At 38.2% G+C, this 27,092-nt stretch overlaps 1 protein-coding gene across 2 annotated transcripts in view; it reads left to right on the top strand.

Moving 5' to 3' along the window:
• The window catches only part of ATP6V1H (ATPase H+ transporting V1 subunit H), a 132,924-nt gene that overhangs the window by 68,536 nt on the left and 37,296 nt on the right, over positions 1-27,092 (top strand). For both annotated transcript variants that reach the window (XM_032422037.1, XM_032422038.1), the window contains 3 exons: positions 2,312-2,490; positions 5,086-5,211; positions 13,322-13,423. In XM_032422037.1, coding sequence (XP_032277928.1) covers positions 2,312-2,490; positions 5,086-5,211; positions 13,322-13,423 — 407 coding nt within the window. The remainder of the gene's footprint in view (positions 1-2,311; positions 2,491-5,085; positions 5,212-13,321; positions 13,424-27,092) is intronic.

Below are 27,092 nucleotides of genomic sequence, written 5' to 3'. Positions count from 1 at the left end.
TATGTGGGGTGATATTGTAGTTTTGATTTGTATTTCTCAGATGACTAGTGATATTCTTACGTACCTGTTGGTCATTTGTATGTCTTCTTTGAAAAAATGTTCAGATACTCTGCCCATTTTTAAATCATTTTGTTGTTGCTGTTATTGAGTTGTATGAATTCTTCATATATTAACCCCTTGTCAGATACATGCTTTGTAAATATTTTCTCCCATCCCATAGAATACCTTTTCATTTTGTTTATTGTTTTTTTTTTTTTTTTCCTGTGCAGAAGCTTTTAAATGTAGTGGATCTAGGAGACTGTGTAGAAGCTTTTTAGTTTGATGTTGCCCCACTTGTTGATTTTTGCTCTTGTTGCCTGTGCTTTGGTGTCATATATAAAAGATCGTGGCCAAGACTAAGGTCAGGGAGCTTTTTCCCTTTGTTTTCTTTTAGGAATTTGACAGCTTCAGATCTTATGGTTAAGTCTTTAATCCATTTGAGTTAATTTTTGTGTGTAGTGTAAGATAGGGCTCCAATTTCATTTTTCTGCATGTGGTTATCCTGTTTTCCTAACACTGTTGAAAAGACTATCCTTTCTACATTGAGTATCCTTGGCTCCCTTGTCAAATATTAGTTGACTGTATATGTGGGGTTTTTTATTTGGGTTCTCTATTCTGTTCACTTAGTCTGTGTGTCTATTTTATGCCACTGCCATACTGTTTTGATTAATATAGCTTTGTAGTTTAGTTAAATCAGGAAGTGTCATGCCTCCAGCTTTATTGTTCTTTCTCAAGACTGCTTTGGCTATTCAGGGTCTTTTGTGGTGCCGCACAAATTTTAGGATTGTTTTTTCTACTCCTGTGAAAAATGCCATTGGAATTTTAGTGTAGAGATTGATCTCACTGATTTCCATATGCTAAGTTAAATCTCTTTCTGTGTTTATTTAGTATAATTATTAGAAATATAATTTGCTTACAAAAATAAATTTAAAAATTTCATATTTTGGTATAGTTGACTTGGAATTGTTATTATAGGATTTTTTTGGTGCGGTTGAGGGTAGGCATTTGACAGGTCTTTACCATCTTGGTGAAAGTAGCTTTCTTTTTTTTTTTTTATTTTTTTTTTTTAAAGATTTTATTTATTTATTTGACAGAGAGACACAGCGAGAGAGGGAACACAAGCAGGGGGAGTGGGAGAGGGAGAAGCAGGCTTCCCGCCGAGCAGGGAGCCCGATGCGGGGCTCGATCCCAGGACCCCGGGATCATGACCTGAGCCGAAGGCAGACGCTTAACGACTGAGCCACCCAGGCGCCCCTGAAAGTAGCTTTCTTGAGAGCTTGTTTTTGTCCCTAAGGCTGAGTATGGTCTTTGCTTAGAAATACTGGTCAATTCAATGAAGAGTTTATTTGTATAAATACAGTTGTACAATGTAGGGGTAAGAGTGCTGACCCCCTGTGCTGTTGAAAAATCCATGTATAACTTTGGACTCGCCCAAAACTTAGCTATGAATAGCCTCCTGTTTACTGGAAGCCTTGCCGATAAAATAAATGGCGGAGTAATACATATTTTGTATGTTATATATATTATATATTCTTACAGTAAAGTAAGCTAGAAAGAAGAAAATGTTAAGGAAATCATAAGGAAGAGAAAATACATTTCCAGTACTATACTGTAATTATTGAAAACATCCTCATATAAGTGGACCTGCACAGGACAAACCCGTGTTGTTTAGGGTCAAGTGTATTTAGGATTCCTTTGCTCTTTTCATTAAGTACTCTTATAAATAGAAAAATCACAGAAGAAAACTAGGGTATTTTCCAGGATGTCACAAAACTTTTCTGATAATTGTTCAAGTAAGAGAGGTTTTTTTTATTACTGCCCTTTGTGCCTTTTAGGTTGATTGGAAGGGAGAAAAGGATGACTGAGAGCCTCTAGTAGAGATACTTTAAGAAACGCTTTTAGTATCCTAAGTACTCTAGGTGGCTAATGAATGAACGGAGAGTTCACTGGGAACTCTCAGGAGCTCAGGAGCAGGGCTGTGAGAAAGGCTTTGATGGATTTAATTGTAAACATGTTCAGTGTTTTGAGGCTTGTCTGGGTAATTTAAAACGTTTGGTGAAGCCAGGAAGTAAGCAAGGAATCAGAAGTACGCTTCTGTTACGGGACAGGTGTGCAGGAAAGAAGTAAGGGTCTGTGATATAGTCATTGTGTAAAGGGGATAGTTAACTTGAGAACAGAGGAGGAGGAAAGAGGGTGCAAGAGAAAGTTCAGGGGTCTGAGAATATCACATGTAAGAAATTACACCGTTTCTTCGTGTCTTTTTCTAACTCAGAACTTTTTAGAAAAATCGACTGAAAGAGAAACTCGCCAGGAATATGCTCTGGCTATGATTCAATGCAAAGTTCTGAAACAGTTGGAGAACTTGGAACAGCAGAAGTACGATGATGAAGATATCAGTGAAGATATAAAATTTCTTTTGGAAAAACTTGGTGAGAGTGTCCAAGATCTTAGGTATGTAATTTTTTAAAATTCTCACAGGCTCGATATATTGGGCCTTGTTTGACTTTCCTAGTCTTTTAAGAAAGTCTAAATTTGTTACTAACCATAAACTCAAAAGATTTCACTAAAACATTATGTCTTCTGTTAAGAATTAGGGGATATGGGGAAAAAAAAACCACGACAGAACTGGCTCATCATTATGGCAACAGTTGGTTATAGCTGTGTGTTATCTCTTCTCTTTTGGGGAGATTCCCACCATTCTCTTACCTGAAATCTGACTGGTTGTACTCCCACAGGATGTTGGTGTCATCTTAGAACCCCTTAAGAATCTCTCTCTAGTTTAGAATCTTTTTAAGCAGTACTGGTTGTTAATTTGTGGGGGAGGTTTGGCCATAAATGGAAAGAGTATTTTTTTCCTGCTTTTGTGAAGTTCCTATTGGTATAATTTATTTTTTATTTTTTAGAGAGAGACAGGGCACACAATGGGGGTGTGTGTGTGTCGGGGGGTGGGTGGATGGGAGGGGCAGATGGAGAGGGAGAGAAAGAACCTCAAGCAGGCTCCATGCCCATTGCAAGCCCAGTGTGGCGCTTGATCTCATGACCCTGAGATCATGACCTGAGCGGAAGTCAAGAGTTGGACGCCTAACCAACTGAGCCACCCAGGAGCTCCTATTTATTTTTTATATTAAAAATGATGCAAATGATGTACAATGCAGTAAGAAAAAGAACAAACCTTATGTAGTTCAGAAGGGACTTCATGCCTCTTCCATATAGTTGTCCCCAACCTCATTTCCTGTGTTTGCTTCCAAAAAAACCTAGCGCTTGCTCCTCCAGCATGTGTGTGCGCATGCACACACACATCAACACACACACAAATGGGGTTCTATGTATTCTCTGGACCTTGTTCTATTTCATAATATATTGGTGGTCTTTCCCATAAACCCATGTATTCTTAGATTTTAAACTATTGATACATCTTTAGAGGAGAATTACTATCTAGAAGTAGGTCTTTCTGTGTAGGTAGTTTGGGTTTGGGAGCCAGGCTGAGCCCAGTTTGAATTGTTTGGCTACTTTCTCCACGTGTGGCCATGACAAGCTTCTTGATTTTTTAAAGTCTCAGTTTTCCTTTTGATAAAATAGCAATAAAAATTCTAGCCTTGTAGGATTTGTTGTGAGTTTTCAAGTGTACAGCAAATGCCTTCAGTGTAGTATGTGTTTCAGAAATATAAATTTACCAGATTATTCAATGCAGCTCATAATCCCAAGGCCCAAATTCTTTTATGGAGAGAGATGTATCACTCACATCAGTGGTTTGTAATGGAGTTTTCTGGAGGGAGGCAAATGATTTTTGTCTTTCTATAATTTTAAATATGAATAGGTTGATTGTAATAAAGTAGTCCAGCCAGCAGTAGACTTGCAGTTTTTCTGTTTTATAAGTTCATTTAAAAAAAATTATTATCAGTTCTCCTGTAATAATGATTTAAGATCTCTTTTAAAAATAAGTAAGATTAGTGATACTTAGCTTTCTAAATTATTTAATCCATGTTAGGCGATTATTATTACTTATTGATTTTTCATGTTGAATTTGGTAATTTGAAAAATACTGCTATTTACATTAAAGCTAATAGGGTGATGGGAGCAGGTGAAAGAGCTTTGTCTCTGTTTTTGCTGTTATAGGTTTAGGATATTAATGTTAAATGATATTAGCTTACTTCTTACACATACTGGCCTTCCATTAAAGTAAATTACTACTTTATTCAGCAGGACACTCTGTTCAACTTAACCAGCAAAATCCTGGTTATTCTGAATTACTAATCAGTATTGAAATGGCTAATTCTTTTTTAAGTTTTCACTTGAAAGGATGTCCAAGCATGTCCTGTCACTGTGTTTGTCGTTAAACATTTTTTATATTATGAAACTTTGAATAATTGTTACTTGATACATAGTGAATGATTTTTGAATTAAATTGCATTGCTGTTTGCTAAATGCACAGAGATGTTTTTGTTTTTAATTAGTCTGTAATGTGTTAATTTAGTGAATTACCTCTGCAGTATATATAATCACATTATGTAATATTATATCCATATGTGTATTTTTATTTGCCTAATGTAGTATAGTGGTTTATAATATGGCATTAGAATATGCTATTTTATTTTATATTTAGGTAACATACTTTTATATAAATTTACATTAATATATCTAGCAGGCTGGCAAATACAGTATTTTAAGTGGCATGGTGGAAACTGCTAGATTATCAGATATTTTGCTGGTATACATTTATTTACTAGGATAAAGATTTGAAAGCAGGTACTCCTTTTAATATCTCATGGTGAGCATTCAAATTGACAGGAGTATTGGACATTAGGACCTTGAATAAATTTCACATGATTTATTAAAAAAAAGATTATTTAAGCTGTTTAAACTTTGTTTAGTGGTAGTTTGTTAATGTACAAAGGTTTGTCAGTCTTTGCAGTTAAATTATCAGTGAAGATTTTGTTTTTTATTCTACTGAGGTATAATTGACAAGGTAAAAATGTTTTATATTGCTTAATTTTTGAGTAACTCTTAAATTCTCCTAAACTTTGAACTCTTTAAAAATTTTTATAGCTCATTTGATGAATACAGTTCAGAACTTAAATCTGGAAGATTGGAGTGGAGTCCTGTGCACAAATCTGAGAAATTTTGGAGAGAAAATGCTGTGAGGTTAAATGAGAAGAATTATGAGCTCTTAAAGTAAGTTTTAAATTCTAGTTTACATTACTAATACCTGTTCCACATCCTTGCCAACATGTTTTTGTTACTCTTTAAAAAATTTTAGCCATTTCATGATTTTAATTTGTATTTTCTTGCTTCTTTATGTGGTTGGATACCTTGTCATATTCTTATTGGTTATTTGGATATCTGTTTTTCCAGAATCGCCTGTTCAAGCATTTAAAAAAATTTGTTAGGGGCACCTGGGTGGCTCAGTGGGCTAAGGGTCTGCCTTGGGCTCAGGGCATGATCCAAGCATCCTGGGATCCAGCTGCATCCGCGTCTGGCTCCCTGCCGAGTGGGGAGCCTGCTTCTCCCTCTCCCATTTGTTCTTTCTCTCTCTCTCTCTCTCTCTCTCTCTCAAACAAATAAATAAAGTCTTACATTTTTTTTTAAAAAGATTTTATTTATTTATTTCTTTGAAAGAGAGAGTGAGAGAGAGAGTGCTTCTACGGGGGGGGGGGGTGGTGCTGAGAAGAGCAGAGGGGGAGGGAGAGTGAGGGGAAAGAATCTTAAGCCCACTCCACACTGAGCTTGGAGCCTGATGCAGGGCTCAATCTCAAGACCTTGAGATCATGACCTGAGTCAAAACCAAGAGTCAGACACTTAACCAACCGACTGAGCCACCCAGGCACCCCTAAGGCCTTTCAAAATAAACATTCTCTCCCCTGGAATGAAAGAAAAACTTGAAAAAAAATAAGAAAAAAATTATTTTACTGTCATTTTAACAAGGTATCAGAAGGAGGAGAAGAGGTGTATATACACCTGTACAGTGAGCAGTTCTAAGCAGACCTATCTCTGTTGTTTATACTTGCTTTCCATGGATTACCAAAAAGGATACATTATGTTTATTTAAACATTTGGCAAACCAAAGTGAGTGGTTGATAGATGTTGGCCGGACTGATGGAGGATATATAGGGGGAAAAGTGGATTATCTTTTCAGCATTGTTGTGCTACTTTGAGTTTTTAACAACAAAATGAGCTTGAATAATGCCTTTTAAATCTAGTTTTTGGAAAACTTGAATATAACAGGGGAGCTTTTTTTTTTTTTTTAACAAATTATTACTAAAGCATTACATGTATTTTTATTATGATACACTTAAAGAGGCTTTTGAAGTGCATGTTCTGTTTTCTGTCATTAGGTTTTAAATTTTATGGTTCCTTCAAATTACTCTTTACCTTCTTACGAGCTTTTGTGATTTTTCTAAATAACCAGAAGCAATGACATGTAGCACTTCAGTTTTAGAGAAATTTGAAGTCATTGTTTGTTCTTAGTTTCCATTCTTTTTTTAAGATTTTATTTATTTATTTTACAGAAAGAAAGAGTGAGTGCATATATGTGAGCAAGGTGGGGGGAGGAGCACAAGAAGAGGGACAAGCAGACTCCATGTTGAGTGTGGAGCCTGGTGTGGGGCTCGCATGACCGTTGTATCATGACCTGAGCCGAAATCAGGCGCCCCCTTAGTTTCCATTCTTATAAGTTATCTGTATGGGGATGATTGGCAAGGAGGGGCATGCTAGTACTGCCCTTCAAACTAGCTGATAAAATAGATAGAGAAGAAATCTTTATTCTGTTATTAAAAAAACACAGTGAATACTAGCCTTCTTTTTATCTGAGGAGAACTGTACTTACATCAGGCTCTGACCTGTTTTTCCAGGTAATTCCAAACTTAGCAAGTATACAATGTAAGTTCATTTTTCCTTTATCAACTTTAGTATGATAGTATACAGAAAGTACTTTGCAATCTTGTATGTTATAATTTTGAAATAAGTATGTATTTTTTTTTTTCCTCATTTAACTTTTGTTTTAATGGGTCTCAAAATTCTGTGACAGATTTTTGGTCAAGTTGTTTCCATTAAAAAGTACTGATTTTAAAAACTAATAACTTAAAATTGCCACACACACACACACACACACACACACACACACACAAAACAAATGGTCCACAAAACATTCTCCTTTCTTCTGAAGGTTTTATGATGTATTGTTATAATTAACCAGTCTTTTACTATTAAACTTAAGTGGCCAGTTGACACAAATAGTTCTGAGTAGTTTGAATAAGGAAGTATTCTGAAATATAAGAAACCATGCAGATGATAATTAAGAGAAAAGCAAAAGCTGAGGGAGCAAACAAGTTTTTAAAACAGAGGAAAAACATTGTGAAAGAGAACAAGAGCAAAGTAGTGGAGTGATCAGTCAGAATAATAATATAAATTTTATTTTGGATTTGAATAGACACTTTCCAAGATTATATTTCTAGCAAATGTCAGAGTCAGATTTCACATTTGGTCTAACTCCAAAGCTGTGATGTGTTGCTGTCTTGATCTCATTGGAGTGTCTGGCGGAATCTCAGCTTGTGGTTAATGTGGTGATAGAGATTTGGCTTTTGATTGATGAATCTATTGTTGACTTAACAACTATATTCAAAGATGAGTTGGAGGGAGCTCTTCTTTGCTTACCACAGAATCTCTTGTTTTGAACCTATTCTTTTGAAAATTTCCATTGATGACTTGAATATAGAAATGGAAAGCATGCTCAGTCAATTTACAGATAATAATACAAAAATATTTTCATTGTTGATGAACATATTCAGTGGGCTAAATGGCCCTAAGGGATAGCCATTAAAATCATTTCTGTATTTTCTAGATTTGATTAGAAACTCTCTGTAATTCCTTCACCATTTTTTTTGAGTCTAAGACTATATTTTTCAGATGTTAATGAAGATCTTGTTAAAATGCATATTCTAGCTCAGTAGGTCCAGGGTTGGGTCTGTGATTCAGCATTTCTAAGCTGATACCAATGCTGCAGGTTTGCAGAGCATATTTTGAGTATCAAGGGTCTCAGCCATATGGAGAATGGCTCAGGTCATTGAATGTGGTTTAAAGCAGGCATTGGCAAACTTTTTCTGTAAAGGCCCAGAAAGTAAACAGTGGAGGCTTTGTGACCCATTCGGTCTCTGTCACAATTACTGAACTTGGTACTATAGTGCTAAGGCAACTAACTGTAGACAGTAATGAGTGTGATTGTGTTCCAATAAAACCTTATGTACAAAAACAGGAAGTTGCTGGGTTTGGACTTCAGCTAAATTTGCTGGCTTCTGGTTTCAGGTATTCAGAACAAATATTCTGTTATGCTTTTAAGGAAACTTATGTCAATATTTTCTTATTTCCTAAAATGATATCGTAATAAAATTTCAAAATAATAAAAATGACATCAAAGTACTTTAATCTTTTGAAATTATTAAAATGTTTCAGTTGAATTAAACATAATTTTAGAATACTTTGCAAGTTGGCTTTTTAAAAAGAGCAAGTTTGAAATTAAAAAAAAAATATATGGGAGATTGAATATATGTCTTGCTTTTTCTTTGTGGATTTTCATGTGCTTGAGTTGAATGAATTGCCATCATGGTGCAGTTGTGCTTAGCGTGGACTAGACTCAACAGGTATTGATTCAAATCTGTTTCAACATTTGTTGTGTCTGTAGGCAGATGATGTAACTTCTCTGGGTCTCATTTCCTCATTTATGGGTTCTTGTTGTGAGGTATATATTTACACCAAGTTTGGAACCTTTATGTGTATACTAAATCCTCATCTTTTCAATTATTTGGAAGTGCAGATAGTTAGTCTGGAAGATAAAAGGCATGTAATTACTTCCTAATGAAATAAATTCCCTGATTGACAGTTAGGTTTTTTATTAGTGTTTCCTGTTGTTTATATAGAGTTAGATATTTGACATGCTGAGATGATGATAGAAAAAGGTAGGTAGAGAAATGTTGAGCCACACTCTTAGGAGACGTTACCAAATAAATGGGCTACAGAAACTAAAGTACACAAGCTTCATAGACTTGCACAGATTTTGAACAAAGTAGAGTTTTATTTATTTTTAGTATTTTAAGTATTTAAGTATTTGTTTTAATGCAAATGATATGAGCAAAGATCATTGTGATTCAAGTTGTTTTCCAGTACAGATCTTAAGAAATAAGATTTGTATTTTGTAATTGAATAGTTTGTATGCAAATAGACAATTAAATGGTTTCAAAAATTTTTTTATGTTAAATATTTTAAATTTAAATTTTAAACTTTAAATTTGCAATTCTATAGTTTGGCTATTGTGGACATTGGGGTACAGGTGCCCCTTTGGATCAATACATTTGTATCTTTGGGGTAAATACCTAGTAGTGCAATTGCTGGGTCATAGGGTAGCTCTATCTTTAACTTCTTGAGGAACCTCCATACTGTTTTCCAGAGTGGCTGTGCCAGCTTGCATTCCCAGTTCCCTCCACATCCTCGACAACACTTGTTTCCTGACTTGTCAATTTTAGCCATTCTGACTGAGTGAGGTGGTATCTCATTGTGGTTTTGATTTGTATTTCCCTGATGCCAAGTGATATCCATCCACAGATGAATGGATAAAGAAGATGTCATGTATGTATACACACACACACACACACACACACACACACACACACACACAAAATGGAGTATTACTCAGCCATCAGAAAGGATGAATACTTAACCATTTACATCTATGTGGATGGAACTGGAGGGTATTATGCTGAGCAAAATAAGTCAATGAGAGAAAGAATGGTTTCTTTCACTCATATGGTTTCACTCACACATGGAATATAAGAAACATCACAGAGGATCATAGGGGAAGGGAGGGAAAACTGAATGGGAAGTCATCAGAGAGGGAGACAAACCATGAGAGACTCTTAACTATAGGAAACAAACTGAGGGTTGCTGGAGGGGAGGGGAGATGGGGTAATTGGGTGATGGGCATTAAGGAGGGCATGTGATGTGATGAGCACTGGTTGTTATGTGCAACTGATGAATTATTGAACACTACATGCGAAACTAATGATGTACTTTATGTTGGCTAATTGAATTTAAATAAACAAATAAATAAAATTAGCAATTCTAAGGGATAGTAACCTCTTGAGCATCTTAGTAAAATTAAGTAACTTTAAAAAAGATGTGTGTGCTGAATTTTTGAATTCTAAGTTATATCGAATAGCCTGGGCCAAGCATTCAAGTACTCTTGAAGGCATACAGAAGTAAAGTGAAAAGGTTTCTTCACTGCTGTTCTCTCTCAAAGTCTTCCCGAGTGGTAACCAGAGTTAGGTGATATACTCTCCAGTGTTCTTTCATTCCTAGACATACCCATACCTACATCTATATAGAGTTATTTATACATGTCCCATCTAAATATGTTAGTCTGTGACTTGTCTTTTTCACTTATTACGGCTTGGGGTCTGTTAAAATGACTTAGTTTTATTATTTTTTAAAATCTTAATTCTATTTTTTTTTTTTTTTTTTTGTATTGGGCCACTTTGTTTCACTGGGCCTCTGGTGTTACCTCTCTGTAAAATAGGAAGAACCAATAATCCTAGTTGTAGGGGTTCGATAAAATGGTGAATGTGATACTGCTTTGTACACGACGTAGTTGGTGTTATAGAGGACAAAGCAGGTGCCACCAGCATGGAAGAAGAAATGGAGGGAAAAGCCTAACTCTTGCACGTGGCCTCCACCCTCTAACCTTTTCTCTTAGTCATTTTTTAAGCTAGTGTACATAGATATTTTTGTGGAAATGTGAAGATATTTCTGTAGGTTAGATTCTTAGAAGTAGAATTGCTGGATCAAAGGGTCTGTGCATTTTAAATTCCATTAGGAGCTGTCACATTGTTTTTCCCAATTGGCGACATCACCATTTTATACTTAAATTGTGTATTCATTTTTTCCAGCAAGTGTTTATTGAGCATCGGTCGTATGGTCAGTACTGTTCTAGGTGTTGCAGACACAATGGCAAATAAAATTAAGTTCTTATTGTCATTAAGCTTACATTGTATTTGGGAGAGACAGACTAAATAGTCAAGAAACTACATAATACTGTGGCTGGTGGTGATGAGTTATGTGAAGAAAAATGAATCAGGAAATGGGCATAGAAAATGATGAGGGGGGAGTGTATTATCTTGGGATCAGAGGCTCTTAAGCAAGAGGTGATATTTGAGCTGAGAACTGAAAAGATATTCTCTCAGTATTCTACTGGTTCAATTAGCTAATTCTGTAAGGTTTTCATATATCTGTGTCTAAGCGAGTGGCTATTGCTGGCATATTAGAAAGCAGTTTTTTTTTAATATGTTAGTCTTCTGCCTGGCCATTAAAATAATTACTCATTCTGATTGGTTATCCCAGTTATGTTCTGTTTGTGGAATGAGTTGAGTTTTCTTTCTGTTTCTGTGCTCTTGAGCAGTTTAAATAACACAGGAATGATCTGTTCCTTGAGTGATCTCCCCTCACACTCATGCTGAAGGCACTCTCTCCCAGGGGATTGGATTCTAGGTAGTGCAGTCCCCCCTTTTCCTTCACTCCTGAGGACACATGCGTCACTGGGTGAGATGAGCCCTCTCCCTGTAGGTCCTTGAGGAGGCAGAAATCTGTGGCCAAGGCTCCAGCTCCCAGCTGAGGGGAGCCTTCTCTGCGTCTGGTTGGCTCCTGTTCTCAGAAGCACCATCTGGCTCCTGCAGTGGTTTCACTCGGCCTGTGTGGTTGCCGTGGAGAAAGGACAGCAGGGAGGCAGGATTGTGAATTTGGGCACCCATCTTCTCAGAAACAGATCTATAAAGAACTTCTCAAACTCAACACCCAAAAAACAAATAATCAAGTCAAAAAATGGGCAGAAGACATGAACAGACACTTCTCCAAAGAAGACATACAAATGGCTAACAGACACATGAAAAAATGTTCATCATCATTAGCCATCAGGGAAATCCAAATCAAAACCACCTTGAGATACCACCTTACACCAGTTAGAATGGCAAAAATTGACAAGGCAAGAAGCAACAAATGTTGGAGAAGTTGTGGAGAAAGGGGAATCCTCTTACACTGTTGGTGGGAATGTACGTTGGTACAGCCACTTTGGAAAAGTGTGGAGGTTCCTCAAAAAATTAAAAATAGAGCTACCCCATGACCCAGCAATTGCACTACTAGGTATTTACCCCAAAGACACAGATGTAGTGAAAAGAAAGGCCATATGCACCCCAATGTTCATAGCTGCAATGTCCGCAATAGCCGAACTGTGGAAAGAGCCAAGATGCCCTTCAACAGATGAGCGGATAAAGAAGATTTGGTCCATATATACAATGGAATATTACTCAGCCATCAGAAAGGATGAATACCCAACTTTTACATCAACATGGATGGAACTGGAGGAGATTATGCAAAGTGAAATAAGTCAAGCAGAGAAAGTCAATTATCATATGGTTTCACTTATTTGCGGAACATAAGGAATAGCATGGAGGACATTAGGAGAAGGACGGGGAAAAATGAAGGGGCGGGGGGAATCGGAGGGAGAGACGAACCATGAGAGACTCTGGACTCTGAGAAACAAACAGGGTTTTAGAGGGGAGGGGGGTGGGGGGATGGGTTAGCCGGTGATGGGTATTAAGGAGGGCACGTACTGCATGGAGCACTGGGTGTTATACGGACACGATGAATCGTGGATCACTACATCAAAAACTAATGATGTATGGTGACTAACATAATATAATAAAATAAAAAAAAAAGAAAAGAAACATTCACTTGCTGTTTTGCATTGTTTTACTTGTGAAGTTCAGGTTCAAGTTCTTCCTGAGACTTGGAGTGGCGGGGGGAGATGGGGGTGGGGAATGTGTGTGCTCAGGGCTCATGGTCCATCTTGATCACAGCTTAAAGTAACTTCTTTTTAATACTTACAAAAGGCTTACAAATGATTAATCTTCAAAATATAATTGGCAAGGCTTCATTGGTAATTGTATATTAAAATAACATTAACTCCCACCCTAGCTGTCTTTTTTGAGAGAGCAGGAAAGGGAGTTACTGATATTTTGGGAATTGTGTGTGGTATACATTATGAATCTGAAAATAACCTGGTATATATATGTAAAGATTTGAAAACTGCTAACTCATATGTAATATATTATGTGTAATAGTAATATCTATAGAAAATATATTTGTAAATGTCTATTTTCAGGAGATACCTGCAAATATGCTGTGCTCTGTTGTGCCCTGTAGAACAACTAGAAATCAATCTCTCTTTGGATTAAATTTATTTCAGAATTTTGACAAAACTTTTGGAGGTGTCGGATGATCCACAAGTCTTAGCTGTTGCTGCTCATGATGTTGGAGAATATGTGCGGCATTATCCACGAGGAAAACGGTAAGGGAAAAGTAGTTTAGCAGAGGAACTAATGGAGTCAGTGAAATCAAGATGCCCATGATATAGGGAATTATAATAAACCTAATTAAAAATGGGCAGTATAAAAGTATCAGTACAACTATAATACTATGGTGTAGTGGCCAGCAGAGACCACATTAGAAATTTCACGTTCAGGATTTTCTTTGGTTTGTATGATTTTAATTCAGTAGCCATTTTGTGAGTGCTGGTTATTCTTTGACTACTAGTAGTTACAGAGACGATGAAACATTATTATTATTTTTAATTTTTTAAAAAGATTTTATTTATTTGAGAGAGAGAGAGAGAGAGAAATCGAGTACAAGCTGGTGGGGGGCAGGGGCAGAGGGAGAGGGAGAAGCAGGCTCCCTGCTTGAGACCGTGATCCCTGGAGACCACAACCTGAGCCAAAGGCAGACGCCCAACTGACAGAGCCACCCAGGCGCCGCGTTGTTATTATTTTTTAAAGATTTACTTATTAATTTCAGAGAGAGAGAGCAAGTGCACATGTGCGCACGGGGGGAGAAGGGGCAGAGAGAGAGGGAGAGAGAGAATCTTAGATTCTCTTCTTAGATTCACAGTATTAAAGAAAATATAATACCTGTAAAGTAAAGTTATAGTAGATGTATAGTAATAGAATTATGTATTTCAGAGTATTGAAAAGAGAGGAATTCCTTGTGGGATGAGACAGATAAGACTTTACAGACATGGTGATGCTAGCCACGTAGTTTAAAATCATTTAGATACATTAACAATGAAAAGTTAGGCTTTTTTTGGGAAAAATAAGAAATCAGGGTACCAATATTGTATCAAGGGAGAAAACATTAAATGGTATAAGAGGGCTGTTTTCTGTTATTTGGAAAAGCAGAAATGCATAGTGCCTTGGTGTGAATTGTTGCTATTTCACTTGCTAGTTGGTTTTCTAATCTATAAAATTGGGACAGTAGTCATATTTCTTTCTCATGAGGCTGATGTGAGGATTAAATGAATTAACCTAGTACCATGATCAGAGTAGTGCCAGGAGGTACATAGCAAGTACTCAATAAGTATTAGCTACTTTTATTATTACTAATGTGGATATTTTATATTCATCAAAGTATAAGGAAGACATGACAGTATTTATCTTATCATAAAATAGTGTCAAGTAAGCCCAGAACATCTTAGAATGTGAGCAATAATTGGCAGAGCCACAGAAGTAATTGCATACTTTAACATTCCACAATTACTTCATAACTTCCTCTTCTTCTTATAGTGTATAAATATTTAAACATTATAAAACATCATATCAGTGACTGGATGGAGATGCATCTCTTCAAGCAGTTTATCTTTTCTCTCCAAGTGTCTGTGGACTATATTATTTTTGATCTTCACCTTGTTTGTTCTAGATCTGATTTATTTATAGTAACTCAGACTGCTTTTTATTGGTGGACCTTGGTAAACTTCACTTTCAAAATTATGACAGTTTCATCTGAGCAGAATTTGCCAGGGCTGTGGCATATCGCATGGATTACATACTGAGTTGTCAGGATTGACACTGCTATATGGAGTAGGCTTGGGGTGGGTAAGCGGCAGCCTACTTTTGGTCTCAGAGATGAGAAGAGGTTGTCATTCATGTCCCTTTGGAGAGTTTCTGTTGCACTTCTTTTGGGTGAGAATAATGAGCATGAACATCTCTGAACTCCATATGATGGGTAAATGTGGAAAATGCATCTCTTCTGGAAGGTAAATGAGAGAACATTAGGCAAATGCCATATGGGAAACTACTCAGTTTCCCATATTGGTAACTACTTCAGGAAAAACAGAAAATCCTTGAGTGTAGCTACTGAATCACTCAGTGTTTGAACTGCAGGATGTTTTCATTCTGACCCAGCAAACCTTCGTTACTGGTCTCACATAGAACTTTGTTCTGGGTGCACTTCAGGAGCAGATGGCACAGCTACAGCAGGTACATAAGTCTGTGTGTGCAAGCTCTCTATTGCATTTTTTAGTTCTGTCATTGTATTCTTCAGCTCCAAGATTTCTGTTTGGTTCTATTTATTTCTCTTTGTTGTCATTTTGTTCATGTGTTGTTTTTCTAATTTAGTTCAGTTGTCTCTCTGTGTTCTCTTTCATTTCCTTAAGTTTCTGTAAAGGATCAATTTTGATCCTTTGTTAGGGAAATTTTAGATATATGTTTTTTTGGGATTGGTTCCTGGAGCTTTATTAATTTTCCTTTGGTAGTGTTATATTTACCTGATTCTTTGGGGTCTGTGTAACCTTGCATCGACGTCTGTGCATTTGAAGAAGTAAATACCTTTTCCAGTCTTTAAGGCCATTTTCAGCAGATAAAGACCTCTTCTCTGTCGCCTGGGCTAATGGATGACATTACCTCTGGAATTACATTCATGCCAGGTTGGAGTGGGTTATGCACGGTTATGAGTCTGCAGTGGTGTCCGTAGTTGGCAGGTTTGTTACTGCGGTCTTAGGTAGGCATGTTTCCTGTCTGGTCTTCAGATGGCTGGGACTGCCTCCAGTACCTTGTTCAGCAGGGTGATGCTGGGACAAGGGTCTGTATCAGGCTCCACAGTTGTGTCCTTAGCTGTCCCCTTACCAGGTGTATGGGTGGGTGTAGCTCCTACCAGGTCCCAGGGAGGACTGCTGCTTGGTCACTGATGGATCCCTGGGTGGGCAGGATAGGCCCTGGGCCATGGTGGAGAGGAGCTGGAACCAAGTTCCAGGGCTGTTTCAGGTATCCCGGCCACAACTGAAGTCTGCATATTTGGAGGCACAGATGGGTATTTGTGCCACAGGTCCCTGGATGGGTAGAACTGCTCCCTGACTTTGGCTGGAGGAACTGAAGCCGAGTATAGGATCGTTTCAAGATCTCCTGAGGCACAGATGTGAGTGTCCCCCACCAAATCCCTATGTTGGAGGACTGCTTGTGACTACAGCTTGGGAGGGAATTGAACCAAATATAGGACCCTTTCAGGATCTCTGGGGTGCAGATGGGAGTGTCTCCCACTGGTTTTCTGGGTCAGCAGTACTGCTCATGGACTGGCTGGGAAGGGATGGAGCTGCGTATAGGGCCATTTCTAGCATCTCTGGGAGTATTGTCAGAGCGTCTCCTGCTGGGTCCCTGAAGCTGGTTGGCCTGCTGGCAGGCCTTCTGTGATGGAGCTAGAGCCATACATAGGACCCTTCAGAATGTATAAGGGTGCAACCAGAAGTCTCCTGCTGGGTCTCTTTGCCAGCAAGAATGTGTGAGGACTGGCCAGAATGAGCTGGAGACCAGTTACAGGGCCCTTTCAGAATCTGCAGTTTGACAGCATTTGTCAGGCTTACCTCCTGGGTAAGGGTGGGACTCCCAGACCTCAGCGGAGAGAGGCTGGAGCCTGTTCAAGGGCTATTTCAGGGTCCACACAACTGGGACCGAGGTCTGTGTGCCTATTAGCTGATGGATGGGTGGGTGTGACTCCTCCAAGGTCCCTTGGCTTATTTTGTTGGTGGCAGAACCAAAACCAATGGGATGGTAGCAGAATTCTCAGCATTCTAGAGCTGTTTCCGGGTCTGTAGCCAGGACCACAGTCAGTGAATCAGCTGTCTGGGTGTGATTCTGCCTTCTCAAAATGTCTTTCCTCAGTTGGAGAGTGCACCAGGGTTTCACAGTCCCCTACCTGGATCTCAAAGTTCCCAGGAAGTCACTTTTCCATGGATGGATACTAAATTATTGCTGTTGAAGAGGGGAGATACATGTGAAGGATGTCTTATTCAGCCATCTTGCAAGCATCACTCCCATAGCCCATCTCTGCAAGTTTTATAGCAGTGCTCTTGCCCTTCTTGTCAACTGACCCTTCTAGACCAAAGGTCTGGATACATTTAGTCAATGACTATAAAATAGGTGAAGTTATAGCTGCTGGACTGGGACATACTGATTTTGTAGCAGTGGAAGGGTTACAACTTTAGCACCTACAAAGACAAAAATAGAGACACAAGAGAGGGAGAATATTAATGATCTTTGTTTTTCAGTGAATTGTCCCTATAGCTTTCCTCATGAAGGAAAACACAGAGATCTCTCAACTGTTGGACACTTAATGTTTAATTGACTGCTGTCGTCTACCTCCAGAGAGTGCTGCCACAATTTGATGGCCATTCCCTTTAACCTATTGAAAAGTCTATTGGAAACAGAAGGGATAACAATAGCTTTTGCACCTCCCAAGCAAAATACCTGTCAACAGGTCTTTATGTCTGCCCCACCCTCCATCCTGGAGCCTCTCTTAGCCATTCCATGGGGCAGCAAATATCACCTATCTGGTACTATAGACAAATAGGTCATTCTTTCCTAAAACCAGGACTAGACTCAGGTATTTGACTTGAACTGAAACCCCTTAAGGTTCACCATCCAATTGGGAATACACACTGAGGGCACCGTCAACTTGTGTGCCCTCCCCCCTGCCCCACCACCACCACTGATGAAGATCTCATTTGGGTGGCCCAACAGTTGTGAACACTTTCTTTCCAGAGGCCACGAGCATCCTTGGTATTGTACTTCCTGTATGAAGGCCAGGCACGAACTTACTTCCCTCCCCAAACCATAGTAACTTACACATTAGGAGTAGTCGTAAGAAGCCTGTGAGTGTTTCCTTAAACACTACCAGTAGATCATATAGTCCTCAGGTGAACGTGGAGATCTCTAGGAAAGGAACTACCTTTGCTGATTCAGTGGCGTTCCCAAAAAGAAGTGATCAGTGATACTACCTTAACCCTGGAAGACATTCAAGTTAACCTCAACTCACTGGCCAGCATTTGTTATAGATGACAGAATTGCCCTAGACTTCCTTCTTGGGGCAAGGAAGAATCTCTGCATTCTTTATGTATCCATCTGTACTTGGATTAATGCCAAGTGTAAAGGTCACTACACTATGGCATTTTTTTCAGCTGGTTAGATCCAGGACCTTGGGGCACATGGATAAGATCATGGTGCTTTATTGCTATGGATTTGATTCCACCCTGCATCAGCCAGATTAATCACAGTGACCAGTGGAGTGATATATTCATAGATAAACTTGCCAGAAAGCAAAATAATGTAGAAATGAAGGTTTTATATGTGGGGAGATATCTCTCAGCTTTCTGTCCTTCTTGCACATTGAATGTCCTTTTCAAATAGATGTCTTCCTGGGAGCAAAGGGCAGGATGCTTACTGTCCATTAGGAGAGATTTGGGTTCCTTAAGTTCCGGGTTCCTCTTTTTCACACTGTGTGTGCAGGGCTCATTGAACTCTCTTCATGTTTTCCTCTGGAAATTGTGGCTTGGGGAACCAGCACAAAATTCTAATATTCTTGCTATTGCAATTACCTTGACAAACTATCATTTGTCTTTGGCCCAGGAGTCTCAGTGTCTTCTACAGGCATCCATGAAACTATGGCAGCTTTGGGCACCTGGGTGGCTCAGTTGGTTAAGCGACTGCCTTCGGCTCAGGTCATGATCCTGGAGTCCTGGGATTGAGTCCCACATCGGGCTCCCGGCTCAGCGGGGAGCCTACTTCTCCCTCTGACCCTATCCCCTCTCATGGTGTTTCTCTCTCTCTCAAATAAAAAATAAATAAAATCTTTAAAAAAAAAAAAAAGAAACTATGGCAGCTTTACTTGCTAGCTTGCAAGTGGGATAAAAGCTAAGACCTTTTGTAGTTCTTGACACTTTGATATTAAGAACTAACATTAATACCATTTAAAAATAGCCTATTTTATTATGAAAAATTGAAGATCTTTAGATAAGACAAAGACAGACTTTGCTTTTATATAAATATAGCTAATAACCAAGGTCCCTAGCCCATCTAAGATGTGTTTAACATGAAAAACAGATAGATGATAGGTGAATCCTTCATAGTTACATAATGGCTTATTTATAGTACTTTTGGAAAGGGAAAAAGCAAATCTAGACAAAATATCCTCATTCTAGAATCATAAAAGTGGTAAAAAGCTTAAGAACTTACCTTCTTACTGTACTGACTTGTTACCAACATCAAGAACCAGCTAGTGCTTCAAACACCATATCTCCTGCTAATCAGAAGCCTGTTATGCCTTCACATCATCCAGTTCTGCCACATCCCTTCTTTTCTCCCTTCCCAACTGTCTCCCACAGTTAAGGATTATCTTGGATACCATGCTTAACTTCTCTAGACTACACATCGCTGGTATCATACACTGCATCACCTCAGTGCTAAAATACTTCCTAAAACAGTTATTCATTCGTTTGTTCATTCATTCATTCATTCATTCATTCTGCCTGCCTGCCTGAAACTCTGGCGAAGCTACTGTTTTTCTTTGTCCTTCCAGTGGCTTACGCGGATCCATGGACCAGTATATTCATTCTTTTTTGAAGCCACTCACCAATATTATCTCAGAGTAACTTAATTTCTGTACAGTCTTCTGCTCCTTCTTTGAAATATATTTTCAAATTATTTTCTCCTTATCACATAGCCCTTTGAAGACTCTCATTCTCTCTGTGAAGTCATTCCCACATTTTCCCACACAGGAGTGTTTGAAACTTCATAGATTGTTGGTGGGTTTGCAGACCCACAATTTGAAATAAATATTAATAAAGGTAATTAATACTCAAATTTAATTACAGTTTAAAGTACTGATAACTCTTTCATGTCAGTTATCGGAATTATTTTGTTTGTGATCTTTTACCAAGGTATCAAGAACAGAATGCTTGAGTCATGCATAAGTCAAGTTCTCTATTCACTGTCTTTTTAAATTTTTTATTGCTACTAAATTTAAAAAAATGTTAACTCACTACAATAAGTTGGCAGGAATGGCAACAACAGTTTAAAACCTCTTGTAGATAGTTCTGGATATTCAGGTCAATTTGGACTTGAAGGATTTCTCCCTGAAACCTGCTTTAACAGTTCATCATATACTAAGTTCATCATATACTAAGTTGACTAGCCCATTCCATGTAAAAGCAGGGAAATTGAATGTTGCTACTTGTGAGACAGAGGCAAAACAATTCCCAGTCTACTTTGTGGTTGCATTTGGCCATATAAAAGTATTTCTTTAAATTCAGTTGTAGCTTTTGGATGTGTTTTTTTTTTTTTTAATATTTAAGTTAATTTTATTTTTTTAAAATTTTATTACGTTAATCACCATACATTACATCATTAGTTTTTGATGTAGTGTTCCATGATTATTTATTTATTTGAGAGAGAGAGAGAGAGAGAATGCGAGTGGGGGAAGAGCAGAGGGAGAGGGACAAGCAGACTCTGAGCTGAGCGCAGAGCCCGATGTGGGGCTTGATCTCACGATCCTGGCTGAAATCAAAAGTCAGACGCTTAACTGTCCGAGCCACCCTGGTGCCCCAATGTCGATGTTTTTGTTGATATTTTTTAACCTATTCAAGATGATGACTACATTGCTAAGTTGCTTAGAATAATGGAAAGGATCTTTACTGCTATTATCACTGAAAATGCTGTCTTATGCATCACATACTGAGGAAACCAGTAATTATCCTTTCGTACTACTCAAGGAAAAATAATGCCAGCAAAGAAATTGAGTAAGTTCCTTCCCCCTACCAAAAGAATGGCATGTTTCTACTGTCTGGAAAGGCAGTCTTATGCTCCCCTATGTTTTCCTTCACTCAATTCTTATAACGTGATCAAATTCACACTTGCATTTCTTTAACACTAACAAGATTAGTAGGCAGGCACATTGTTGTTCCAATTGAGTTAGTAAAATCTTTTTATCCATGTAGCACTAACTCTCCCGGCTGCGCATAACTAGTCCTCTGTCAGTACCAAGTCCAACAACTTCATGTCCACATTATGACCTCCAGAGATACCAGGAGTATCTCCTCCATATGTGCACAGTAACTGTGCTAATAGCTAATGGGCACCACAGTCATCAGTACAGAATTATACAGTGGTTAAGTGCACAGACTGAACTTGCCTGCTTAGGTTCATCTCCCAGCCCTGCCACCTGGTAACTGTGCAACCTTGGCATATAGCCTCTCTGTGCCTCAGTTTCCTCCTCTGTAAATGTGAGGACTAAGTGAATTCATATGTAATACACTTAGCACTCAACACATAGTTAAGTACTGTTTAGGTATTTGATAAACCAGTTAAATGAGTAATTTTGTCCATTTGTTAAGTGTCTGCTATCCTGCATGATAGCAATTTAAGTTGATCCTTGAACAACACTGGTTTGAACTGTGTGGGTCCTCTTATATGTGGGTTTTTTATAATACAGGACTGTAAATGTATTTTGTCTTATGATTTTCTTAATAACATTTTCTTTTTTTTGCTTACTTTATTGTAAGAATATAGTATATGATGTAACATACAAAATATGTGCTAATTGACTATGTTACTGGTAAGACTTCTGGTCAACAGTAGGCTATTAGTAGTTAAGTTATGGGGGAGTCCGAAGTTATATGTGGATTTTAACTGTGTGGGGGGTTGGTGCCCCTCACCTCCTCCACCCTCATGTTGTTCAAGGCTCAACTGTACTCTTCTCCACTGTATGTTTTTGATATCATGTGTTTTATCAGCACCACGCTCTAACCAACTGAGCTAACCGGCCACCCTATCATGTGTTTTAGACATAATTAGGAAGTTTGGCTTTCTCTAAGAACATAGTGTTCTTGTGGTGGACTTTTTTCTTTTTACAGGTTTCTTGGGAATGATTTGTACTCCTCATCACACAGTAGGAGTGTCAGAATGTTGTCTCCTTTTGAATTTTGTGCCTTTCTCCATCTGAAACAGTAAAATCGATCAGTTGACAAAGTTTCATATCAGAAATATTTTGGAGACTCCAGGTGAATGTATTGCTGGTCCAGTGATAAATACTTAGGTAGCAATACTGTATTTCCTATCATTCTCTTTCATCGCACTCAGATTTGTCTTGGCATGCGGATTTACATATGATATTCAAAATGAAGTCCTGTTCACTGTTGTTTTACATATTTGTTGTTATTTTCATGACTCCTTTTGTAGTTGAAAGAAACCCTTTTAATTCAGTAACTTGTTTTTGTAAATTCAGGTGGGGAGCATAACAGAATGGTAACTTCCCCCCAAACTGCACGTTTAATAATTGTCCTCAATAAATGCAAATAAGATGAAGGGTGGCCGGTTAGCTCAGTTGGTTAGAGTGTGGTGCTGATAAATGCAAATAAGATGAAAGTAAGCTATCCAAATGAATTTTATCCTGTCAACTGTACTTGCCAGTTCAGTTCTTGTGAAGGACCCACAGCCTTTAGGACTGTGATATGATTTCCAGGAAACAAATACCACTCATTAATCTTATTTTTCAAATGTGTATGATGGGATGTGAATAAAACTGTTCCATTGCTTTGTCCTCGGAAAGCACAAGACCACCTGTGGCCCTGCAGAACACCCAGAAATCACACTTTGGTGACTAGTGCCTGAGAGTTGTCCCGAAGAGAGTGTGCCCCCTTTGCATGCATAACTCACTGGTGCAGATGGTGTAGTGAAGATCGTTCCAAGCAGCAGAGCATTGCAGCAGCAACCTCAGAGCCACATCAAACCCTTCTAGGGCTTGTGCAGGTGCACCACCCTCTCTGCCTGGAATACCATAGTGAATGTTTATCTTTTTTTTTCTTTTTCTTTTAAGGAGTACAACATCTAAACAGTCTTCCTATATTCAGGGATTTCCCACGGCATGTGCTCCCTTTCAGTATAGAGGATAAAAATGCCAGCAGCGTGCTTTCCTAAATTCCTCTGCTTCCAGCCACATGCTTATGGCCTCGCTCAGCAAATCAGATCTCTCTGCCCCAGACTTCCTGCAGGAATGAGGGTGGAGGGAAGTGGGTATGGCAGGCATTCCCTTCAGGCAGCACCTGTAGCTGGGCTCCTGTGAGGAGGGGAAGCCGTAGTACCTGGTGTCTGGGCACGAGCAGAGGGAACTTCAGGTTCTGCGCTTCGCCCAAGTAGCATGCTTGCTGGACTGCTCATTTGGTCGCTTGCTTGTGATTCAGTCGTTCAATCTGGACAGCCTTCGCGCTTGGCTCCCCGGCCTTCCAAGCTATACTTGCCTTTCAGGAAATTCTTTCGCTGTTTTAATTAGGTAGTCAAGTTTCTATCTCTTCAAGTAAAAATACTGACTGATACAAAAATTATTCTCTTTTTAATCTGGCAAACCAGTATATTGCCATTAAAACAAAACACAGTATCTGTCCAATTTTCTGTGCTTCCAGTGTTTGGTGTGTGTGTGTATGTATATATATATATATATACATACACACACGCACAGCCCTTTTCAGCTTGTACATAATGATAACCTCGTTATGTCCCTTCTTCCCCCCAAAACTGGACTATGAGCTCTCAGAAAGAGGAACTGTATCTAACTAGGCATATCGTTTACCACAGTAGGGCATAATAAATGTTGAGAGAAAGAACTATCAAAAGAATTCCTGCTGCTTCTCTTAAAATGAACACTTTTATATGAGGTAAATATCTGTTTCCCTTCGTACAAAGCCTAGCATAGCACATACAAATAAAAATTAATAACTTGTTTTGATAGTGGCATTAACTCTTTTTTTTTTTTTTTAAGATTTTATTTATTTATTTGACAGAGAGATAGAGCCAGAGAGCACAAGTGGAGGGAATGGCAGAGGCAGAGGGAGAAGCAGGCTCTGCACCGAGCAGGGAGCCCAATGTGGGGCTCGACCCAGGACCCCGGGATTATGACCTGAGCTGAAGGCAGACGCTTAACCGACTGAGCTATCCAGGCGCTCCTGGCATTAACTTTTTATCAATCAAACCGAATTCATTTATCTTTTCTAAGTTAGAGTTATCATGAAAAGTAACATGCTTACTATAGAAAACTTGAAAAATACAGAAAAGAATAATAAAAAACAAGACTGTAGTTTTGAGGTAAAAGTAATGGTTTATTTATTTTCAGGTTTTTTTCCTCTATACATACATTTTTTTTCTTCCAAAATATTGATCATATAATATCTCCTATCTTATCTCCTGTTTTTATTCATTTTTCATGGGAATTTCCCATCTACAAATTTTAAAAAATATACATTAATGCTGCCTATAGATAAATGTATTCCAGTGTGCTCAAATCTTATTAGTGGCCATTTGGTATGTTTCCAGTTTTTCATTATTATAAAAAACAGAGTGAACGTCTTTGCAAACATTTCTGATTATTTTCTTTTTTTCTGGTCCCTTAAATACATTCAATGAGAGAAAGTATGTAAGTACTTCTGAGATTTTAAAAACATTATTAAATAGAGAGGACTTCAGGCTCCAAGCATCAGTATGTGAGAATAGCATCTTCACCACCTTCTCAGCAGCAATGGGTGTTACCATTTCTTTTTAAACTGTCACAGGGGAAACTGGTATCTGGTGCTTTTAATTTGTACTTTGATAACTTACGTGACTTATTGGGAATTTAGCTGCTACATTTGAGACAGACATTTTTAAAGTTTGCTGCTTATATCATTCATAAAATTTTTATCATGTAAGTTTCAGTTACCATATGGTGAAATTCATTAATTCACTAGGCATTAATGTGTTATTTGATATCTGCTGTGTGCTGGGCACCATTCTGAGTATTGTCTCATGGAACTTCCATTCCAGCGAAAACCTTTGTGTTTTCTTCCACTACTTTTATGCTTTGAAAGAACTTTCCCATTTAGAAGCCTGGTAAATATTCGCCTGAATTAGTTTTGTTTTTAAAAATGTTGATGACCTTCTTTTTTTTTTTGAAAGATTTTATTTATTTATTTGACAGAGAGAGACACAGCGAGAGAGGGAACACAAGCGGTGGGGGGGGTGGGGGTGGGAGAGGGAGAGGCAGGCCCCCAGCAGAGCTGGGAGCCCGACGCAGGGCTCGATCCCAGGACCCTGAGATCATGACCTGAGCCGAAGGCAGACGCTTAACAGTCGACTGAGCCACCCAGGCGCCCCATGTTCATTGTTTCATAGATACGCAAGTATCTACTTGCATGTAAATGGAATCATATATGCAACCTAACCATTTTTAGCAATATGTTGTGGAATCATAATATGTTATAGTGTGATATAATTTCATTAGCCATGAATAGAATGCTAAACAGTAGAATCCTTATCAAGATATTTTATGTAACTATATTCTATAGTGTAGAACTACATTAAGAGGGAAGGAGACCTTTAGAACAAACAAAAATAGTGCTGTGCCTTTTAGGGTATTTAAAATTTACTCTAAAATTACATTTCTGTGTTTCACCAGCTGCTACATTCCTTAAAAGTTCTTGCCAGTACTGAGCTTGTTAATCATGTATTATAATACTGCAGGTCTTTAAAGCCTAACATGCTATCGACTCAGCTTGTTTTGGTATACAGTTAGCAAGTTTTTCCCTATTAGACAATAGCTTATGAACAAAGTACTCAGATCTAGTTCTAAATTAAATCATCCAAATACCCTGTCTTTTTAATGATGTCTTGTGTTAATGATGTTTTGTATTAATATACTAACTGGGAAGATTCTTTTCTCACTGTTTTTTCAAGCATCAGTGATTTTGGACATCTGTATAATCTGAAAGTAATTGGTGTTTCAATTAAATTTAGAAGACAGGAAATGTCTGTTCATTTTAGAGCGCTGAGTTTCAGTGGAGTGGAGATTGTCCATCCCTCTGTGAGATCTGTTGGAATCTCTGGAGTTTGAAAATGAAGGCTTAATGAATAAATATAATAACGTAAATTATTAAAAGCAAAATTCTTTAAAATTTACTTGCTGCTGGTATGAGAAGATAGTATAAGGGTCAAGGGTTTAAAATGTCAAAAGCACCACTGTATAGAGGGGTAGGCAACACATTTGTTGTGAGGATTACATGAGGTAAAAAATATGAAGTGTTTAGCATTGTGCCTGGCATGTATAAAATGCTGTTGTTGTTGTTGTTATAAATGATATGTGATCTCTGATTTTTAAATCCATCGTATTTTATACATATGATGGTGGCTTTCTGAGATTATATTTATTCATGTACAGTTAATCCTCGTTTTTTATGGATTCTGTATTTGTGAATTTCCCTGTTTGTTAAAATTTATAATCCCCAAATTAATATTAACACTTTGGAGATCATTTGTTGACACATGCAGGGCAGAGGAAAGTTTGAGTTGCTGGATACACAACTAAAGTCAAACAAGGCGATGCTCTGCCTTCTTGTCTTAGTTCTTGTACTATAAACTGGTGCCCTTTTTGAGATTTGTTTAGTGCCATGTTTTTTGCATTTTTGTGCTTTTTCTTGGTGATTTCACTGTGTAAAATGGCCCCTCAGCATAGTGCTGAAGTGCTGTCTGGTGTTTCTGAGCACAAGAAGGCTGGGATGTACCTTATGGAGGCAGTGCATGTGTTAGATAAAAGCCTCATTCGGTCATGAGTTATAGTGCTGTTGGCTGTGAGTTCATTGTTGATAAATCAACAACAGACATTAAGTTGTCTTTGAACAGAAACATGTAAAACAGGGCTATCTATCGTCGGGTTGATGGGAATGTCACGACTAGAGGCTTGCAGGAATATAATCCTGTATTTCCCCTAGGAGTCTCAGTATTCACTAAATCAGTGTTCCTGGTGACTTTATAGAACACAGCTACCATAAATAATGAGAATCGGCTGTATTTTCTGTGTGTTGGAGGATCCAGATGGGGCCCAATAAATAATTCCCTTCCTAC

This window comes from Phoca vitulina, unplaced genomic scaffold (assembly GCF_004348235.1).
Source record: "Phoca vitulina isolate PV1807 unplaced genomic scaffold, GSC_HSeal_1.0 scaffold25, whole genome shotgun sequence".
NCBI classification, from domain to species: domain Eukaryota; kingdom Metazoa; phylum Chordata; class Mammalia; order Carnivora; family Phocidae; genus Phoca; species Phoca vitulina.
This window is presented reverse-complemented; position numbering and strand designations above follow the sequence as displayed.